The sequence below is a fragment of the Rhynchophorus ferrugineus genome, unplaced genomic scaffold (assembly GCF_030347505.1).
Source record: "Rhynchophorus ferrugineus isolate W39M unplaced genomic scaffold, kcgeb_rfMv2 rfM3, whole genome shotgun sequence".
NCBI lineage: Eukaryota > Metazoa > Arthropoda > Insecta > Coleoptera > Curculionidae > Rhynchophorus > Rhynchophorus ferrugineus.
The window spans coordinates 67,189,309-67,209,038 of NW_027472582.1; the positions used below are offsets into that span (position 1 = coordinate 67,189,309).

General features: G+C 37.3%; 1 protein-coding gene across 1 annotated transcript in view; it reads right to left on the minus strand.

The window, feature by feature from the left end:
* Positions 1-1,844: 1,844 nt before the first annotated feature.
* Positions 1,845-19,730, minus strand: part of ds (dachsous cadherin-related 1) — a 555,958-nt gene continuing 538,072 nt past the window's right edge. The window contains exons 9-16 of the mRNA XM_076398269.1: positions 15,222-15,452; positions 14,876-15,168; positions 12,331-13,363; positions 11,550-12,267; positions 8,412-9,232; positions 7,077-7,262; positions 6,597-7,016; positions 1,845-4,937 (exon numbers count right to left, since the gene is read on the minus strand). Coding sequence (XP_076254384.1) covers positions 1,984-4,937; positions 6,597-7,016; positions 7,077-7,262; positions 8,412-9,232; positions 11,550-12,267; positions 12,331-13,363; positions 14,876-15,168; positions 15,222-15,452 — 6,656 coding nt within the window. The 3' untranslated portion in view covers positions 1,845-1,983. The remainder of the gene's footprint in view (positions 4,938-6,596; positions 7,017-7,076; positions 7,263-8,411; positions 9,233-11,549; positions 12,268-12,330; positions 13,364-14,875; positions 15,169-15,221; positions 15,453-19,730) is intronic.

Consider the following 19,730-nt stretch of genomic DNA (forward strand, 5'->3'; position numbering starts at 1 on the left):
TCATCAAAAGTAAATTTTTTTACTAGGAATCATTACTTCGATTTCACCAGAAAATCAGAGATATAGACAAAGAGATTAAAACGATAGATTACACAAATAAACTTACGCAAGTAGTGTTAAAGCATATGATCTGGGTCCAACAAGTACATGATCACAAAATATCTTAAGCAGTTATCGAATTATTTCCAAGGTTATATGGCATGGAGCACTACCTTTTTGAAATTCCATGTTGTCTATCAATATTATCCAGTTTATGATAATAGTAAAAACTTGTTTACCACGATACCTTATTAAGCACCAATAGCCATAATGTTTCTGAGCCAAAAATATTATATCATTAACAAAGTCATTAAGCTGAAAATGAGTATGCTGGAATATATAAATTTTAACCAACCATTTTGGAGTACTATTTTATTGGATATTGGAACAAATATGGCATCATATATATTTGATTGAATCTATAATAATGGGTAAGATGCAGTAATGGTTATAGTAGTCCCTATGTACATGAGCATCTTGTTTCCCTTTGGATTCGTATACAGACTTATTACAATATACGTTATGGGTTTTGTATATGATAAAACATTCACGTTATGAATTGGCAGATTTATGAACGAAAACCGAGCTCAATGGCTCAAATCATTTCTAGATAGCTTAACAATTGACAAACCAATTATTATTAACAACTATTACAGAAAGATCAGCAATAGCAAGTAACAGATGGAAAATTATTCTTTTGCATGACAACATTCGGCCACACGTTGCAAGAATAGTGAAATACATTATTGCAGTTCTCAGCTTTGAATATTTTTGTGAGTTTGTTGTGTATTTTGCTTGTTTAATTTTGAAGAAGTAGATTAAATTTTCGAAAGTTTCAAACATCTTATGTTATACAATATACCTGGATCTTCGTTGTAACATATGCATTGAAAATAGCGATTGTGTTGCTTTCAATTATTATTACTAACTATTACAAAAAGATCAGCAATAGCAAGTAACAGATGGAAAATTATTCCACACGTTGCAAGAATAGTGAAATACATTATTGCAGTTCGAATGTGAAGTTTCGCCGCATCTAGCATATTCACCAGACATAGCCTTCTGATTATCATTTGTTCAGATTGGGGTAGTTTGATTTGGTTGGCTCACGGTTTCGAAAATGTGAAGGAGTGCGGAAACCAACATTGTCCTTTCGAACGTTATCATCATGTTGTCAGAAAGATGGAATATGTTTTGATTAATACATATTTTACTAATTTTTCTCAATAAATGTCTCTTTAAAGTGAAAACAGTGATCATCTAATATTTATGTATTATTGTTCTTTATTTACATTGCATTATTTTTGTTACTTATCAGTGTATTTAGTTTATCTGTATATTATAACTTTTAATACATAAAACTTATTATTATCGGTCATTAATTCGTGAAATAATTACACTGTTATTTAAATAAAAGGTATTTATACTTGAAAAACAATATAAGGGTATAATGGGTTGCATAATGAAACGAAAACTCACAGGTCTTTTGATTTTAATACTTAAAAAATTTGTACATTTTTACAGTTCTTTATTATTACAAAAATTTGCTACGATTTATTTACTCTAAAACATTCTCACATATCTTACAGGCGTACAATCGACCAAAATGAATTAGTTCGGATTTGGTTAACAACTCAACTCAACTCTACACGGGTTTGTTCACGTTGAACATATTAAAAACACTACACGGATGCGGAATAGTTATACGTACACTTATTTACAACAATAATTTAGAGAGGATAATATTACAATAGATTCGATGTCGGTAATTGTATGGCTAAAAAATGGCATTGGATCTAAACGTTAAACCTAATGAGCACTCGCGAATTATTACAATATTCACAAACATGTACAGACGGTTGATTAATTAGTTAAAAGTCTTTTTCAGTCTCTATAAAACGGTAGCACAGCCTTACCAATACGAAACCTAAACGCGGAACACTACTAGAGCCTCAGTTCGGTGTCCACGACGGACTTGTTGCGATTTTGAGCGGGTTGTCTCGAGATGACGTGATGGGTGGTGGACAGGCCTGGAGCTACGAGCGGCGAGATGGAGGGCGACTTGGTGGCTAGGGGCGAGAGCGACGGCGAGAAGCTTGGCGACATGGCCGTGGACGTGCTGAAACCAGCTCCGGACGCGTCGTGGTTGATCGGCGACCTCGGCAGCATCATCATCTGGTTGTGCCCGACCGAGCCGTGATGCCCGGATCCGTTGCGGGGGTTCAGTATCGGCATCGCGATCGACCGCGGCGCCACGCTCGTGATCAGGGGCGGGGGGATGTTCTTGACCGGTGCCACCGACACCTTGCTGCGCACGCTCGAATTACCGCTGGCGCCGCTGTGCACCGACGCCGTGTCGTCTTTCAGTCTTGCAATCTCTGAGAATACGTGGGCTAGAGGTTGGTACTGAGGTCCCCAGTCCAACAGATAGTCCCAGTTATAACTACCGGCCAGTTCCTCTTCGCTGTGGACGATGGAGCTCAGGGATCCGTTCATGGAGGGCTGGTGGGAGACCGCGGGCACCTCGCCGTAACCTCCTATGGCCATGACGTGGTCCATGGAGGGACCCAGGGCGGAAGCGGACACTCCCGCTCCCTCGTCGGTGGAACTGGCCCTGTCACTACCCGTGACGTCGTTCAATTTGGCATAGATCAAGTTCGTGATGTCGTTGTCGGTGGTCGCTTCCTCGTCGAACATGTGAAGGCTATCCAGCGGAACGGTTTGATGATGATGCATCGCCTCCTTGTTGTTCCTGGGATCGGTGCATAGTCGCGATACCGCTTGAGGATGGGCGCCCGAGTTATCGACGATACCCAGTCGAGCTAAATATTCCTGAGTGTTTCGAACCGATACGGCGGACAGGGAGTCGCCGTCGTTGCCTCGTTGTAACGGTCCTTCGTTTATCATCCTGATCTCCTCGTCCTCGCCATCCTCACCGTCTTCCGCGGACCCCCTACCGCTCGAGCCCGATTGCTCCGACCCCGATAGCTCGGAGGTAGTGGCGGCCCCGGAATTCGAACTGGCCGGATGTCCCCCACCGTACGGTGGTATCTCGTCGTATTTGGGCGGTGCGAACTGATTCTGCACCGGGGGTATCTGGGAACCACCTCCTCTGATCGGTATCGTATCGAAGGCGCTGGGATCCACGTAATTATTGGAGGTAGAGACGGTTTCCGTGCTTAAGCTCGGCTTGTTGATCTTGCGATTTCGTTTGTTCCTCATGTGCATGTAGATGAACGCCGCTCCGAACACAATCAGCAGTAAGGTGACCGATATCAATAATCCTAATGCCCAGTCGGAAATGCCACCGGATGAATTGGACGCGTTACCTCCCTGATTTATCGCCAGGTTGGTTCCGGGATCAGCTAAGGGATCCAGTATGATCTCAATGACGGTCATGTTCGTCAACGAACCCTGTCTGCCCGAACTAGCAGTCACCACCAGGCTAATCTCCCGCCCTGACGTCACGGTGTCCGAATCATCGAATTTCTTCTTCAACAAAACCGCTCCGGTGGTCCTGTTAATTTTGAAAAAAGCATGCTGGGTGGTCAGTTGGTACACCACGCGACCATCAGGTCCCTTATCTTTATCTGTAGCGACAACGTGACCAACCACAAAGCCAATAGGTAAACCACCCGAAGGCGCCAAGGAAAACTTGTACGTCCTTTCGGTAAATTGAGGATAAAACTCGTCCTTTCCTTCAATCTCAATATAAACCTTTACCACGGTACTCCTACCACCACTATCAGTGGCTTTGATAGCAAAATTGTATCTATTTCTGAGCTCATAATCGAATACAGCACCTGTAGTAACCAGCCCGCTATCCGAGTCGATATGGAACAACTTCCACGAGTTTTCTTGTCCCCCGTAATTCCGGGAATCCACGAAGGAGTAGTTGACTTTACCGAAAACGCCTTTATCCAGGTCTGTGGCGTGAGCGGTGAACACCGCCGTCCCAACAGCTTCGTTCTCTCCCACAGACTCTATGTACTCCATGAAAGGGAACACCGGAGCGTTATCGTTCTCATCCTGTAGCGATATGGACAAAGTACATAAAGAACATAACGGCACAGCACCATTATCACACGCCCGTATAACCAGGTTATAATCCGTACTGCCCCTATCGTAATCCAGAGTTTGGTTGACAAAAACTGTTCCAGTTTGTGCGTCGATACGAAAACACCCATCAATATTACCGGAGGTGATATCGTAGATTATCTCGGAGTTTGGTGTGGCTTCCAAGTCGGCATCAGTGGCTATTACTTTCTCTATCGACGATCCCACCGGCAGATTCTCGCTGACGGTCTTCTCGTAGTCGGAATCAGTGAATATCGGAGCGTTATCGTTATAATCCTCCACAGTTATCACAATGTGGGTTGTCAGAGACCCCACGCTGTCTATGGACACCGTCAGGTCGTACTCGTCTTGTAGTTCGCGGTCCAACGCCTTGATCAGAGTCAGGGCGCCCGAGGGATTCGCTATTTCGAACACCTTGTCGATGTTACCGTCGAGTATTCGGAAATTCGACGCCTGGTTTTGCGTCGACGGTTTCGCCAGGTAGATCAGAGCGTTTCCAGTTTTGCTGTTCTCCGGGACGTTGATTTTATACTCTTTCTTGTAACCGTAGCTGACGCCCATTCGTTTACTGTTTCGGATTCTCACCGAAGCCAGTGAGTGAAGACGTGGTCTTCCTGCGTCCTCCGCCTTCACCGTCAAGTAGATATCCTGCATCGTCGTCGATATGTTGGACATGTTCACTTTAATGATTCCGTCTGACGATCCGATAGTGAAACCCATCATGGGGTTCAGGATGGTGTAGGTTATCTTCGAATTCAAACCGGAGTCTGCGTCGGTGGCGTTCATCGTTAATATCTCGACTAAAGACGATGATTGAATATCTGAAACAAAATAAGCTAGTGTTATTATATAATTAACAAAAGAGTATCATTCCTAGTAGCATTTTGCATTAAATATTAACAGGTCAATTGAAAAGTCTCCGGCTTACCATAGTAAAACAAATTTTTTGGCAGAACATAGAACATAATTCCCTTCAAGGGTGATACACTGATTATAGCGACCCTCCAACTTTTCAAAGTATATCATATCATATTTATAGTACGATTTGTACTTTGCTTCAAAATAGGCCTCAGTTTGGTCGATTACCTCTTCATTCGACGAAAATTTCTTCCCAGCGAACATTCTTTTGACATCTGAGAACAGGAAATGGTAGCTGAGGGCCAGATCTGGAGAATACGGTGGGTGGGGAAGTAATTCGAAGCCCAATTCATGGATTTTTGACACGATGCATTATCTTGGTGAAGCAGCACTTTCTTTTTCTCCAAATGCGGCCGTTTTTCGGCGATTTCATCCTTCAAACGGTCTAATAACGCTATATAATAGTCGCTATTAATGGTTCTTCCTTTCTCAAGCTAGTGAAAGAAAATTATTCCATGCGCATCCCAAAATACAGACAACATAACCTTGTCAGCCGACTGTTGCGTTTTCCCACGTTTTGGAGCGGGTTCATCGTGTGCAGTCCACTCGGATGACTATCGATTGGACTTCGGAGTGAAATGATGGAGCCATGTTTCATCCATTGTCACATATCGACGCAAAAACTCGGGTTTATTACACTTGATCCTCTTCAAACACTGCTCCTAATCATCAACTCGTCGTTGTTTGTGGTCAAAAACGAGCTTGCGCTGCACCCACTATGCACAGAGCGTTCTCATACCCCAATATTCGTGAATGATATGATGTACACGTTCAGTTAATATCTCTAGAGTGTCTGCTATTTCATTAAATTTCAATTTACGGTCATTCAAAATCATTTTGTGCATTTTTTAAATGTTTTCGTCGGTAACAACCTGTTTTCGGCGTCCATTGCGATTACCGTCTTCGGTGTTCATTTCACTACGTCTAAATTTAGCATACCAATCCTTGATGGTTGATTTTCCTAAGGCAGTGTTTGGAAACTTGGCATCAAGCCAAGCTTTTGCTTCAACTGTATGTTTTCCCTCCAAATAGCAATATTTTATCGACACGCGAAATTCCTTTTTATCCAGTTTTTTCATGATAACAAAAGTTGCTTCACTCAAAATGCTATAATCCACAAACAATGATCCGACAGCTGTCAAATTTATACACGCATCCTTTGGGGCGTAGGGCTAACGAAAAACATATGGATTTAATTCTAGTAACCCTAATATGTGTCAGGCCGGGGACTTTTCAATTGGCCTGTTAAGTTATAATTTGAATGGTTATATTTTTTGTCAGAATAAATACGCAAGTGAAAAAATATCCATTAAGAAACATTCTATTCTATTCTATCGTATCTCCCTATTTAATGTAGTTACTGTACTTGTTCCTGATTTACACAAATAAAAATATTTTAAGAACATATAGAAGCATACAGTAGTGACAAACTTAGATTACCTAAAAATTTAGTTCAACAAAGAATTTAGAAATGGTCTTCTCACAAAAATTGTAAAATATGTATCAGTAAAGTTGATTTCGAAGATCCAATCCAATCCACAAAAATTATTAGAAATATTTACCTGGTAAATTAACTTCATAAGCACTCTGTTGGAATCGAGGAGCGTTATCATTCACATCTCCTACCATGATGGTCAGAGTCGTTTGAGCAACGTGCATGGTATCAGAAGCCACGATTGTTAACTTATACTCCGACCAATTCTCAAAATCCAGTTTCTTCTTGAGGAATATCTTGCCACTGAAGCGATCGATGCTGAAGTAATTCAGATATTCTTTGTCTCCGTTGGTCAAGTTATAGGTCAGTTCCGGATATGTATCCACGTCGTTGGCGGTGATTGTTGTTAGGAGAGTTCCCACCTCTGTGTCCTCGTTAACCGTAATGGTTTTATGTGGTGGGAAAGTGGGTTGATTGTCGTTGACATCCACGATGTTGATTCTGATGCGCGCTGTTCCGGTCATTTGTGGAATTCCCTCGTCAGTGGCTGCAACAACAGTTTTAGTGCTACTTTTACTATCTGAAGATAAAATGTGTTGACACTTACCGATAATGGTGATTCTGTAGTTATCACGGATCTCTCTATCCAGTACAGTGTTAGTTCTGATGATTCCACTGAATGGTGGTTCGATTTTAAAAGCATTGTCGTGATTTCCGTCGACGATGTGGTAAAGAATTTTTGAGTTCTGTCCTTGATCTGCATCAGAGGCTACAGCTTGTAATACGAATGTACCTGGAGATAAAACAAATAAAGTTATAATCGTATTTTACTTTTATATATATACCAACAATATGAAGTGTACAAATATCCAGTATTAAACACTTGTATGTATTGTGATCAGCGATATTTATTGGTATTAATGTAAACAAGTGTTAAACAACATCTGATCATCTAACTGTTAAATTCGATGTATGTTATATATAGTTTATCCAAAGAAGTTTAGAACATATATCATCAAGATGTTTAATTATAATATTCTTTCCTTCTCATTTTATTCTAGTTAAAAGAGCACAATGCTGTCGGATAAGTTCGAATGTATAACCGAACTAGCCCGCCAAAGTCGTCCGGTTGTCAGACGTATGCAAAATTCTTCAAAATAATAGTAATAAGAGGTTATACGTCAAACGTTGTTTTAATGTTCTGATTGAAAATTTCGAAGATAGACAGAATGTCTCTAATCCCCCTTGCCAGTGAAATTCGTTAGAGAGGTAAGCATTTTTACCGTTAAATATTAATGTGCTGCGATTTTTATTTGAAAATATTTTTTAGCCTGTTTTAGCCGCACTGAATGTTAGTATGTACACAGTTACAGAAATATCACAAAAAAATTAAAAATATAATCTTGAATTCACCGAAAAAAAATCCTCATACGAAGCGGGTGACGAATCAAGTTCTGCTCACGTTAGTCTTAAATATATGAAATTTATAAAAACAGTGAATAGTTTTTCAATAAAAGCATAATTTAATGCAATTATTCCTGAGGAAACTGCTCAAGGTCTAATGGAACTTCCGGATATTGCGTTTAAAAGAACACAATTTTTAAAAGCATATAATAAAATGAAGGACCTCTTATTATTTCAATTTATGTATTTAGATGAGACATGGACCAATATACCCAATGGTTTCGTTTGCCTTAAGTTGATGCACTATCTGGAATTCTAACTAGTCATTTATTGTTTTTAATAATATGGAAGTTAGAGTGAACAATTCGGTTTTATCAAATTTCTAGAAAGAGGCATTTCATAAACTTACTAAAAGAACATAACAATGATGATGACCATGAGATAAATATATTATCTTTAGAAATAAAAAGATGAATCAAGTTTGATCATCTATTACACTATCTGTTAATATATAATACGAGCTGTTGTGTTAACTAACCTTTCTTATCACCTTCCCAAACAGACGCGGTATACTGTTGTTGAGTGAACTTCGGAGCGTTGTCGTTTTGATCGGTGAGCTTCACTATCACCTCGCAATAACCGTGCAAGTTCGGATTCCCATCGGTTTTCGCCTCAACGACCAGGTGAATTTCATGCTGCAACTCGTAATCCAAGTATTTGGGGTCCCTGACTTGGATGACTCCGGTCTCAGCGTCGATGATGAATACGTTATCCTCATTACCCGTGCCGAAGGAATAAGATATGTTCTGTCGTCGACCGTCTGTACGAACCGCGCTGACCTGCGTGACGTCATGGTGTTGTTCGGTATTCTCCGGCAATATCACTTCATAAGTGGTGTTTTGAAAGCGCAGATTCACCGAACCCTGGGGCAGGTCTCCGACGATTATTTCAACCAGACCGGTGGAGCTTTTGGGCGGGTTGCCTTTATCCGTCGCTATGACGTTGAGGTAAATCACCTTTCCGTTGTTGCCGGCCAGAGATTGCGTAGCTGTCAGTATACCGGTGGTGGGATTGATACGAAACTTCCCGTCGTTTCCTTTATTTGGAATATTGTATACGATTTCCGCGTTGGTTCCTTCGTCCAAGTCCGTCGCCGTGACCTTCAGAATCTTCTGACCGGGTTGGATATAAGCGGTTACTCGTTCTTGGAACGGATACTTGGTGAAAATCGGTTTGTTATCATTGACGTCTTTGATGTAGACGGTTACGGGTACTTTGGTTGATCTAGCATTGTATTTGCCACTATCTGTGGCTACCACCATGAAGTTGTACTCGCTGCGTCTTTCTCTATCAAATAACCTACAACAAAATAATAACATTAATATAAATATATGGTTTATGTTATTATATTATAGAAATTATTCCATAAGGTTCTTCATTAAATCTACTTGAACTTTGTGTTTGATTAAAATGTATAAATATATCGAGTAACTATAGTGATTTTCTTGGAATCATAAGTCCTTTTGTTAGATTTATGGAAAACCCATTGAAGCTTCATTAAAAAAGAATTAATAATAAAGTTTTTTCAGTATCCACGTCCAACCAAGACTAAAACAAACATATTACTAAAATTAATAAAATATCTGTATCAAATACTAGGTATCATTACAGATTATGGTTTTCTGTCAGAAATTTATATCTACTTCATACTAATTCTGAACATAGCCAGAGAACGATTGATTCTACCTACAGTAGTTGTCATAGTCGACGAAAGTTTCTTCCCAGCGAGCATTAACCTGAGATCTGAGAATAGGAAATCGCCGAGGGCCAATTCTGGATAACACGGTGGATGAGGAAGCAATTCATGGATTTTTGCCATCGTTTTCACTGACTTGTTACACGGTGAATTGTCTTGGTGAAGCAACTTTATTTTTCATCATATGCGATTTCGTTCTTCAGACGGTCCAATAACGCTATGTAATAGTCACTGTTGATGGTCCTTCCTTTTTCAAGGTAGTCAATGAAAATTATTCCATGCGCATTCCAGAATACAGACGCCTAACTGTTGCGTTTTCCCACATTTTGGAGCGGGTTCATTATGTGTAGTCCACTCATTCGAGTTGATTCGATTTGATCAAATTCAAATAAATATTCGTGAATGATATGATGTATATGTTCAGTTGATATCTTTAGAGTGCCTGCTATTTCATTCAATTTCAATTTACGATCATTCAAAATAATTTTGTGGATTTTTTAAATGTTTTCGTCAGTAACAACCTGTTTTGGGCGTCCACTGCGCTCACTGTCTTCGGTGCTCATTTCACCGCATCTAGACATAGCATACCAATACTTGATGGTTGATTTTCCTGGGACAGTGTCCAGAAACTCGGCATCAAGCCAAGTTTTTGCTTCAACTGTATTTTTGCCTTCAAAAAGCAATATTTCATCAACACGCGAAATTCCTTTTTATATATTTTTTTCACAATAACACAAGTTGCTTCACTCAAAATGATATAATTCACAAACTAATGATCCTATTGCTGTCAAATGTATACACGTATCTTTTGAGGGTTAGGGCTAACTAAAAACATATGGATTTCATTCCAGTAGCGCCATCTATATGTCAGGCCGGGGAATTTTCAGTTGACCTGATAATTAATTTTTTACTGGAATATTTAGGCCTAACTTTTATCAAATCCAAGTCTTACTTGTGGTGAAAAATTATATGTTTGTTATATTATTTTTAATAACGTTTTAATGATGTATGGGATTTGTTTGGTTGTTAGTTGAACTTGTCGATTCAAATTTGTCAACTAAACGAACCGACAATGAATAAATGTTTCAAAGAGTATTTTGTTGTGGATCACAACATATCACATAAGGTGCGAGATTAACGAGATTGAGATCACAGATGAATAAGAAAACAAGCGGTCAACAACGAACTAGCGGATGCAGTGAAACAGGGCTTGATGTATTATAACGTGGTATATTCATTATCAAGAGTAGAACATTCATGTCACAGTTCAGTTTGGAAGCAAGTTAAAAGACCTGAAGTTTACACTGTTAGAAAAACTGGTCAATTGAAAGTAGCATACCTTCGACTATTAAAAAAATACAACAGTATCGGGAATTTCTGTTTGATCCTTAACCAGAATATCATGCAAGAAAATCAAGAATAAAATCAAACAGTATATGTATCAATATATCAGTATACGTATGGGTTTGAATTTACATGTTGCTGCTGCTGTAAAAGCAAACATGACTCTTCAAGAAGAATTAAAAGATGCTTTAAAGGGATGTTAGTAGGAATTAGGATCTATGGTATGAATCAGTGATAAGTCTGGGAAGATATATATTTTAACTTATTTATATTACTTAATTCAAATATATGATTCAGATATATTTCAACTTCTGGGTATATTTGTTCACATTATTTCCCTGTGTTGAGTAAAAATAACTTGTAAATGATTATAAAAAATAAACATTTTTAATTTAATGTTGTGGTTTCCTTAATTAACTAATAGTAAAACAATTGAGCTGAAAACTATGTTACATACTGAATGATTAGTTAGTAGAGTTATTAGTAGATTAGTTAGTATTTTTCAATCAATAACTTATTTCCGTTACTTAATATAGCATTGGATGACTCATTACAAGTAATGTATTTGAAACTTACCCTGCAGTAGTAATGACTCCAGTTTTGTTGTCGATCCGAAATAACCACTGACTCTCATTGGCTAAGAAGTAGATTATTTTAGCATTCAATCCAGTGTCTGCGTCAGAAGCGTGCACCTTCATTATTGATGTGTCTATCGGAGTATCTTCCAATATAGTTGTGTAGTACTTTGAGAGATCAAATTTTGGATCATTATCGTTTTGGTCTTCCACGAACACCGTCAAGTTACAATAGCCTTGCATGGAGGGTACTCCGTGATCCTGAGCTGTTATGGTTAAATAGTAGCGAGAATTGCTCTCTCTGTCCAATGGTTTGGCGGTGAGTTCTCCAGTATTGGAGTTAATACTGAACTTGTTACGGATATTCCCGCTTGTTATGGAGTAGGATATTTGACCGTTGGCTCCACTGTCCATGTCACTGGCCACCACAGTATGAAAGACAGCGGTATCACTGTTTTCTGGAATAGCCAGTCTCTGGCAAGATCCGGACTGAAACTTGGGAGCGTGATCATTGATATCGATCACTGTGATCCTTAGTTTAGTCATATCGAATATCGGCGTATCATACGTGGAGAAATCGGTCACATACACGGGGACGATGTATGAACCTGTCAATTCTCGATCCAGGAGTTTTTTGGTGAAGACCTTCCCACTGGGAGATCTGACTTCGAAAGTATCATCTTGAATCCCTGGTGGTATAATGAACGTTACATTTCCACCTAAAACACGAAACAAAAATAATATAGTACTATGTCATAGACTGGAGAAATGATGGTACTTACTTTGATCCGAGTTTCCTCTCGAGTTGATCTGATAAATCAGCGTGCCGATACCCGCGTTCTCCATCACGTTAACTTCATACTCAGGCTCGAGGAATCTCTGGGGATTCTCCGAAATGTCCTGAACAATCAGTTTCAGCTTCATGCTGGACTGTTTGGTGGGTTTCCCGTGGTCGGTAGCGGTGATGTTCAACATATACGACTTGCGCTCGGTCATCAAGGGCTTGGCCAGGGTCAGTACCCCCGTGTCATACCCCAGAGAAAACCACGAAGCGTCATTGTTGTTACCTAAGATATACGTGACGCGTCCATTATCGCCTGAATCATCGTCCACTGCCAGCACGTTGGTTATCTTCATTCCCACGGTAGTACTGTCGCTGATATACGCCGTGGATGACTGGGGGACGATAAATCTTGGCGTGTTATCGTTGAAATCGGTGACTATGATGCGGGCGGTGACATAACTGCTCAGTCTCGCCGAACTATTCAACGGTTGATCGCTGGCTCTGATGATGAGCGTGTGTTCTTTAACAGATTCGTAATCTAGAGGTGATGCCAACGTCAAGGTACCCGTTAAAGTATCGATAGTGAAAGCGGTTGAGTTCAGATGCTGGCTAACAAGGGCGTAACGCAGATCTCCGTTTTCTCCGCTATCGGCATCGGTAGCCGTGAAATTATACACCGACGTCCCGACTTCAGTATTTTCGTTCACCAGAATCGTGACTGGATCTTTGGACCACTTAGGAGCGTTGTCGTTGGTGTCGATGATCTCAATTTTTATGGTTATGGCACTGCTCTGTGGATTGTTCATCGCTCTGGTATCCAAGGCTCGTACTTCCAGTTTGTACTCCGATTGAAGTTCACGATCGAGTTCTTGAGCGACCACGATCTTGCCCGTGTTCCTCTCGATGTCGAAGGCGCTGTTTGACGAGTCAAATGACACTGTCGTGATGGTATAAGTGATGTGGTTTCCTGTACTGTCCTGAATGAAATTTTCTTCATCTTCCGGATGTGTTGAGGCAACAGATCCAACAACCTGTAAATTTGATTAATTATATTAAATATTTCTCATCCTTTCTTAAACGCTTTATTTTTATTAATGATAAATAGTGATTATTCATTATAAATAAAAGCAAAATGAAAGTTATTGTGATGGGAAAGCATGTAGAAATAAATATTCAAAGATGCAAAAACAGAACAACTATTTGAATATCTGAATATCATATTTGAACTCTATATCAGGAGAAGGAAGTGAAATGAAACTGTGAATCTTTACCTCGATACAAATACTACATTTATTATTAAAAAACAAATATCAGTTAAAATGGAAATTGAAGTTTACGAATTACGAATCAATATATAAGTTATAATATTTGGTTGCGAGACGTGGATGTTGTTAAAAATAGATAAAAATAAGACAAAACTAATAGAAAAGACATACTTCAGAGAGAATGATGATATCACAGAGATGGGCCCGTTAAGAAGTAAAGTAATAAAATGAAAATACCTCAATATTGAAATAGTGAAAGAACTTAGAAAGCAGACAACTTAGTTGGTTAGAACATATGAAGGACACAAGAAAGTTAAGAAGATATTAGAAAACAAGGACAGAAAGGAGAAAAGAAAGATACTATGTAAAAGAGTTACTCGTCGAAAATTGGACAGACACAAAAATATATGATAAAGCAAGATATGTTATTTTTAAATGATTATTAACTGTGCTATTTTGTCATCTTTGAATTGTGAGGGTTGCAGATTTCTAAGAGTTGCTGGTATTTAAATGGCTATAAAATGATCATGATTTTTTTAGTCATACATATCTGACTATGTTGGTGTTCATGGATGAAAAGATTTATTTATTGGCGGAAATATTTAATGAACATTATTACCATTAGCATTATAAATTGGAGCGCTTGAATGGATCATTGAACATCAACAAATTAATGAATATTTTTCCAGCAAAATCATCCTATTATGTCTAGGATTCAGAGAATCTATATGTGATTATCGAAAAGCAAATCTATAAGATATTTTGGACTGAAATAATCATTGAACATTAGATATTGGACGTTGAGGTTCATTAAGTAGTAATTATTAATGCTGCTCATTACTATGACATGATAATCGAGTACTTTGTGCCTGATGAAATTTTCGACAAATTAATACATAATTTAATAAAAAATGTTTTTCCAAAAAATAATTTTCAAAATTCCCTGATACTAACCATGAGCTTCACTGTTGAAATGAACTGTTACCATGACCATTACCATTAACAAGTCTTGAAGTAAACATGTTTAGAAAAAATATAAAAATTAATAACATTTTGTATTGAGAATATAAAACTGAAAGATCAGAAATAAAACAGATTTCATTCCTAAAAATGTTATTCAGTATAAAATTATTTCTAATTAATATCCCCATTTAACGTTTTTGATTAAAATCTATTCCTTTCAAAGAAATATTTCTGTTGTAACGCATAAAAACCTATCCTGGTTCATTGTTCTGTTGATGTTAGCAGTTGTTTGAAGACAATAAAATAGCTGCCTACCTGACCGATCCTCGCGTCTTCGTTGATGCTAAATATCAAGCTTGAGCTCGTGAAAGTGGGTCTGTTGTCGTTAAGATTAAGGACTTCTATTCTCAGCATGCGGACCGTTTGTTTTGATGGATTGCCTCCGTCGGTAGCCACAATGCCAACTCTATAAATAGTTTTTTCTTCGTGGTCCAGGACGACTTTGGTTCTGATGACACCTAATATAGGATGTATGCTAAACGCCTCAAGACCCTCGGAATCTTTCAAGAACGAATAGGAAATCGTTGAGTTATATCCACTATCGGCATCTGAAATTATATAATATTAATACCGTGTCTTTAGTAGTGGTTTTCATGTATACCTATAGCTCTAATTCGTACAACCTCCGTACCAGGAACTTGTTCTTCGCGTACGCTCACTACATCTTCCTGTGGATCGACAATTTCAGGCGCGTTATCGTTGATATCCAGCACTGTTATCTTCAGAGCCACTCTGGAACTTCTGGAGGGCTGACCTTGGTCTCTGGCCTCGGCAACTAGGTCGTAGTGCTCTTTAGCCTCACGGTCCAATATATCTCGAGTTGTAATTTCACCTGAAAAAAAAAGGATAATTATTGGTAATATAACCTACATAATTAAAATAAAAAAATTATTGTCGTTCGTTAGTCTCGCTAAAACTCGGGAATTTTGGTTTCAAAATATTTGTGGAAGTTCAGGGAAGATTTGTATAGTGAGAAAATATTAATTAATTGTGAGAAAAATAGTTAAAGCAACAATTATTTCTTGTCACTGTTACCAATAATTTCACTGTCACAAAGGATTGATTTTTGTTAGTTTTTGTCTTTATGGGTATGTTCAAAAATGTATTTTGTGACTAAAAGTATGACTAAAGGGTGACTAAATGTATTGATAATTGAAGATAATTTCTCGAAAGTGACCGTTTATTACTTTAGCAATTGGTAAAATACTTTACCATTATTTATATTCTATATAAATGTACGTCGATTCTATAATGCGAAAATTAAGTTAAAAATATGAAATATATATCAAATATGATATAAATAATATGATATATTATGGTCGAGTAAAAATGTGTTGGTCTTTTTATTATTTATTCGCAAATTTAGACAAGAATCTAGTATTGGAGAATTCCAACATGGACATAAGGGTTTGAGTTTTGCAAGGTTGCCAGTTGTTGGAAATTATACGCACATTTGAAGAATAGATTAAATTATTTTGAATTCACAAGTTAACCTAATATTTCTGTTGAGAAAGAAGTTAAAATGTTTTTATATATTTTTCGGGACCTATAATATAAAAAAAAATGTAATATGAAGACACTTTTATTAACGTGTTTCATTTTAAAATAATTTTGAAAAGAAAAAAGAGAAAATAAAACAATATGCAATTATTTATTAATACATAAACACTACAAGAAAAGAACCAAAGTTATGGTTCTTGTAAACTATTTATACAGAAGAGTATAATATGTATTCTGGAATACAAAAATTAACATAAAATCTCATTTAAACTGAAGTTAAGCTTTGCTGTCTATTATTTAAACTTTATACATTATATCTAAGTTATTTAAACTTTTATAAATATATTTAATTGTGAAAGGAAAATGAGAAAATAAAGCAAAATATCTGATATCTTTGCATATCTTGCATATGATTGCATATCTTTGATATGCAAAAAAACATGGAATCTTTTCCCTCAATCCATTTAATAAAAGCGATGAATGCAATTCAAATTGTTCCAATACATTCATGGCTTTATTATATTAACCTTTCATATTGTCCTTCATTTATTATGATTATTAGCAGCGTCATCTTTATGTTTTGTAACTGTTGAATTCAATTGATTTGCTTGCTGAATATTATATTAATCTTTATAATTCGTCCAATGATTTGAATTTTAACAGCTAGTTCGGCTGCAATAATTTTTTTATCTGATTTCAGTAACATTCACCTCTCACACTTCGATACACCTTTATGAACTTGTGATCCATTTCGCTCATGTCTGTTTAGATTGAGTGTTATAATAGCTTTTTTGATAATATTCACAAATCGTTTATTTATCCATTGCTGTCTAGCATTTATAATAAAAATATGTTTATATGTATAAACAGTACAAGGGCAAGTAAACTATAAAGCATCAACAGAATTCCATCCAGCGCCGCAAATGACAACGTCGCATAATCAGGCGGAAACTAACGAAATGTATCGAGTACTGTTGGGATTCTCCAGAAGTACCTACTACTAAAATTTACTGCAAGAGAGAAGGAGAAGATACTGCCAAGGAGAAAACGACATGAACTAGATCGTCAAAGTCAATCAAATGTGCGGCGAGTAACCTCACGTTCTGGTATGTTAAAATTGCTTTCTAAAGTGACTGAAAATGAAGTGGTTAGCGGTGAATCTTCTGGGTTATGTTTGCAGGTGGAAAAGTAAAATTGCCACAATTGGTCCTACCATCAGATGCATTATGCATATTAGTTCTAGGGATGGGAAATGATTCTAACCACTTTTTGGCACATATTCAAAAATTTAATAGTGGTTTGTCAACGAATATTATCATCTAGTATAATATATAAATAATAGTATGACCAGTATTTAACTTAATTCTAACTACGTTGTACTACGAAACTGAGTCATTTAAAGGCAATAAAAAAGGTCTAATTATCCGACAACAGACGCTGCTGAAGAAAATAACAACTCCCATGTTGTACCTCAAGATAGATGTGCGATAAAAAGTTAGTGGTTTATACCGATTACAATATAACGCGTAAAAGAAATAATAGCGTAGCACACGTAGAATAGAATAAAAAGTAACATATTATCACAAACAGGGACCGTAATAGAATGGCAAGAATCTCTTGAGACAGATCACCCACAGAACAAAGAAGTGTGGGCAGACCTGGCAAACCAACGAGCCGACGAAGCCATAAAATAGATAGAATTTTCTCGGACAACAGGAAGAATAAATTTTTCTGAAACATCTTGGAAAGTTGGCTGTTGAAACAATGGCGAACTTGAAATATACATTTAAACTTTTCAGTATTACGCATTCATTTAATACATGTACGGTGTTTTGACCACAATTAATTTGTATTATAAACTATACTAATTATAAATTTATTTTTATTTTTAACCCACTTCGAAAAGGGAAGATATTCTATGTTCTATATATATATATATATATATATATATATATATATATATATATATAATATTTCAAAATTTTAATATTCAAAATTCAAATAATATTCAAAATTATTTTTTTATTCGAAAGAGTGCACTTCCGAGGTGGTCCCATTACAACCAAATAAGGACCTGTTGGAGGAATTTGTGCGTATTTGCGCGATTTCCCGAGGGATACACACACATTTCAAAGGCACGTACAAAGTTTTCACATATTGTTTATCTAAAATAATCAGATATTTGGTAATAATATTATTGCTGAACTGATTTGACGGAAAATTGGAAGTCGTTCTGTCGTCTGACGTCGTCGTCGAAAAAAACGAAAAATATCAATCTCTTTATTATGAGAGAAACAGGATTAAGTTAATATATTTTGGTCGATTTTCGACCACTTGGACGGTCACTGGTTTTCATAAATACTAATAAAACTAAAATATATCATGGAATTTCTAAACAAATTTAATTTTCACTTAGTTGTTGTGGCGATATTAGTTGCACAAAAGCAACATTACCAAAAACCGATAATGGGGTTAGTAATAAACTGCGGTCGATTACCGGCCGTACACATATAAATATCGTTTTCCATTTGGAGGTTCGTAAATTGAGACGACCGCAAACAACTTTACGTCGACAGCACATGATTAATTTTGACACCCTTGATTTTGCTAAGCAGATAGCCGTCATAAGAGGCTTACATTTTTTTTGCCGCTCGCTCGTCTTGCTTTCGTTTCTGTTCGTCCGTTCGTTGTCGATTTTTTCCGTTTCGCTTTTTGGCTTCTTAATTCTAAAAAAGACCAACAAATGGGAAGTAATTTAAAACTCCTTATTAAAAACCGGACGAGAGGTCCTGCCGGCTACTTTTGAATGACGGAGGCTAAGCATATTTTTCACGATATCCATTATTAAATTTATCGACCATGATAGGTCCGGTTGATGTGTTCAAATAAAAGGTCCGGTGGCGATTGATGCGTAGCCCGCATTCGGTTGCTCGTTTTTCGGTTTAAATTGTAGCGAAAGTTTGTAAATATGAAGAGTTTAATTGAGTTATTTAAATTATTATTTATTATATCGAAATATTAAGTTAACACTACCAAGCTATTTGTTTTTATTCTAATTTGCTTTTACTACGATATATAATTTGTAATTACTATATATACTTTGTACACCTATGTCACTGTTTTTACCGAATTCGCAACTTCACTAAACTTGGTTAAATGGTTTTACGCTCTTTAATCTTCTGGTTAAGATATCTTTACCTCGGACAAGGAAACCTAGAACCTCAGCATTGATGTACTGATGGAGTATCTGTTCGTGTTTTTGGACATAATCCTTGGTAACGTTATCGACACATTCTACGTCCAGGTTCTTATTCAGATTGTCATTATGAATGTACTATGAAGCATCAACAACGCCTCGCAGTACCTTGTTTAGGAATCTATGTAATATTTCTATTGTTTCAACTAGTACAATCTTAGAGTTCAACACTATAATTCCACACTGGATTCAAGACTTGTTGGTAAAGTAAAAGCTTATTATGTACTGGTAGGGCTTAATTGTTGACAACTGGTCTCAATACACTTCACTGTGGCATACCTGTTTGTATTTTCCTTAAGTAAGAGGTGGCACCTCCTAGTTTGAGTTTGAAATATTGGTTAGTTATGTGGCTCT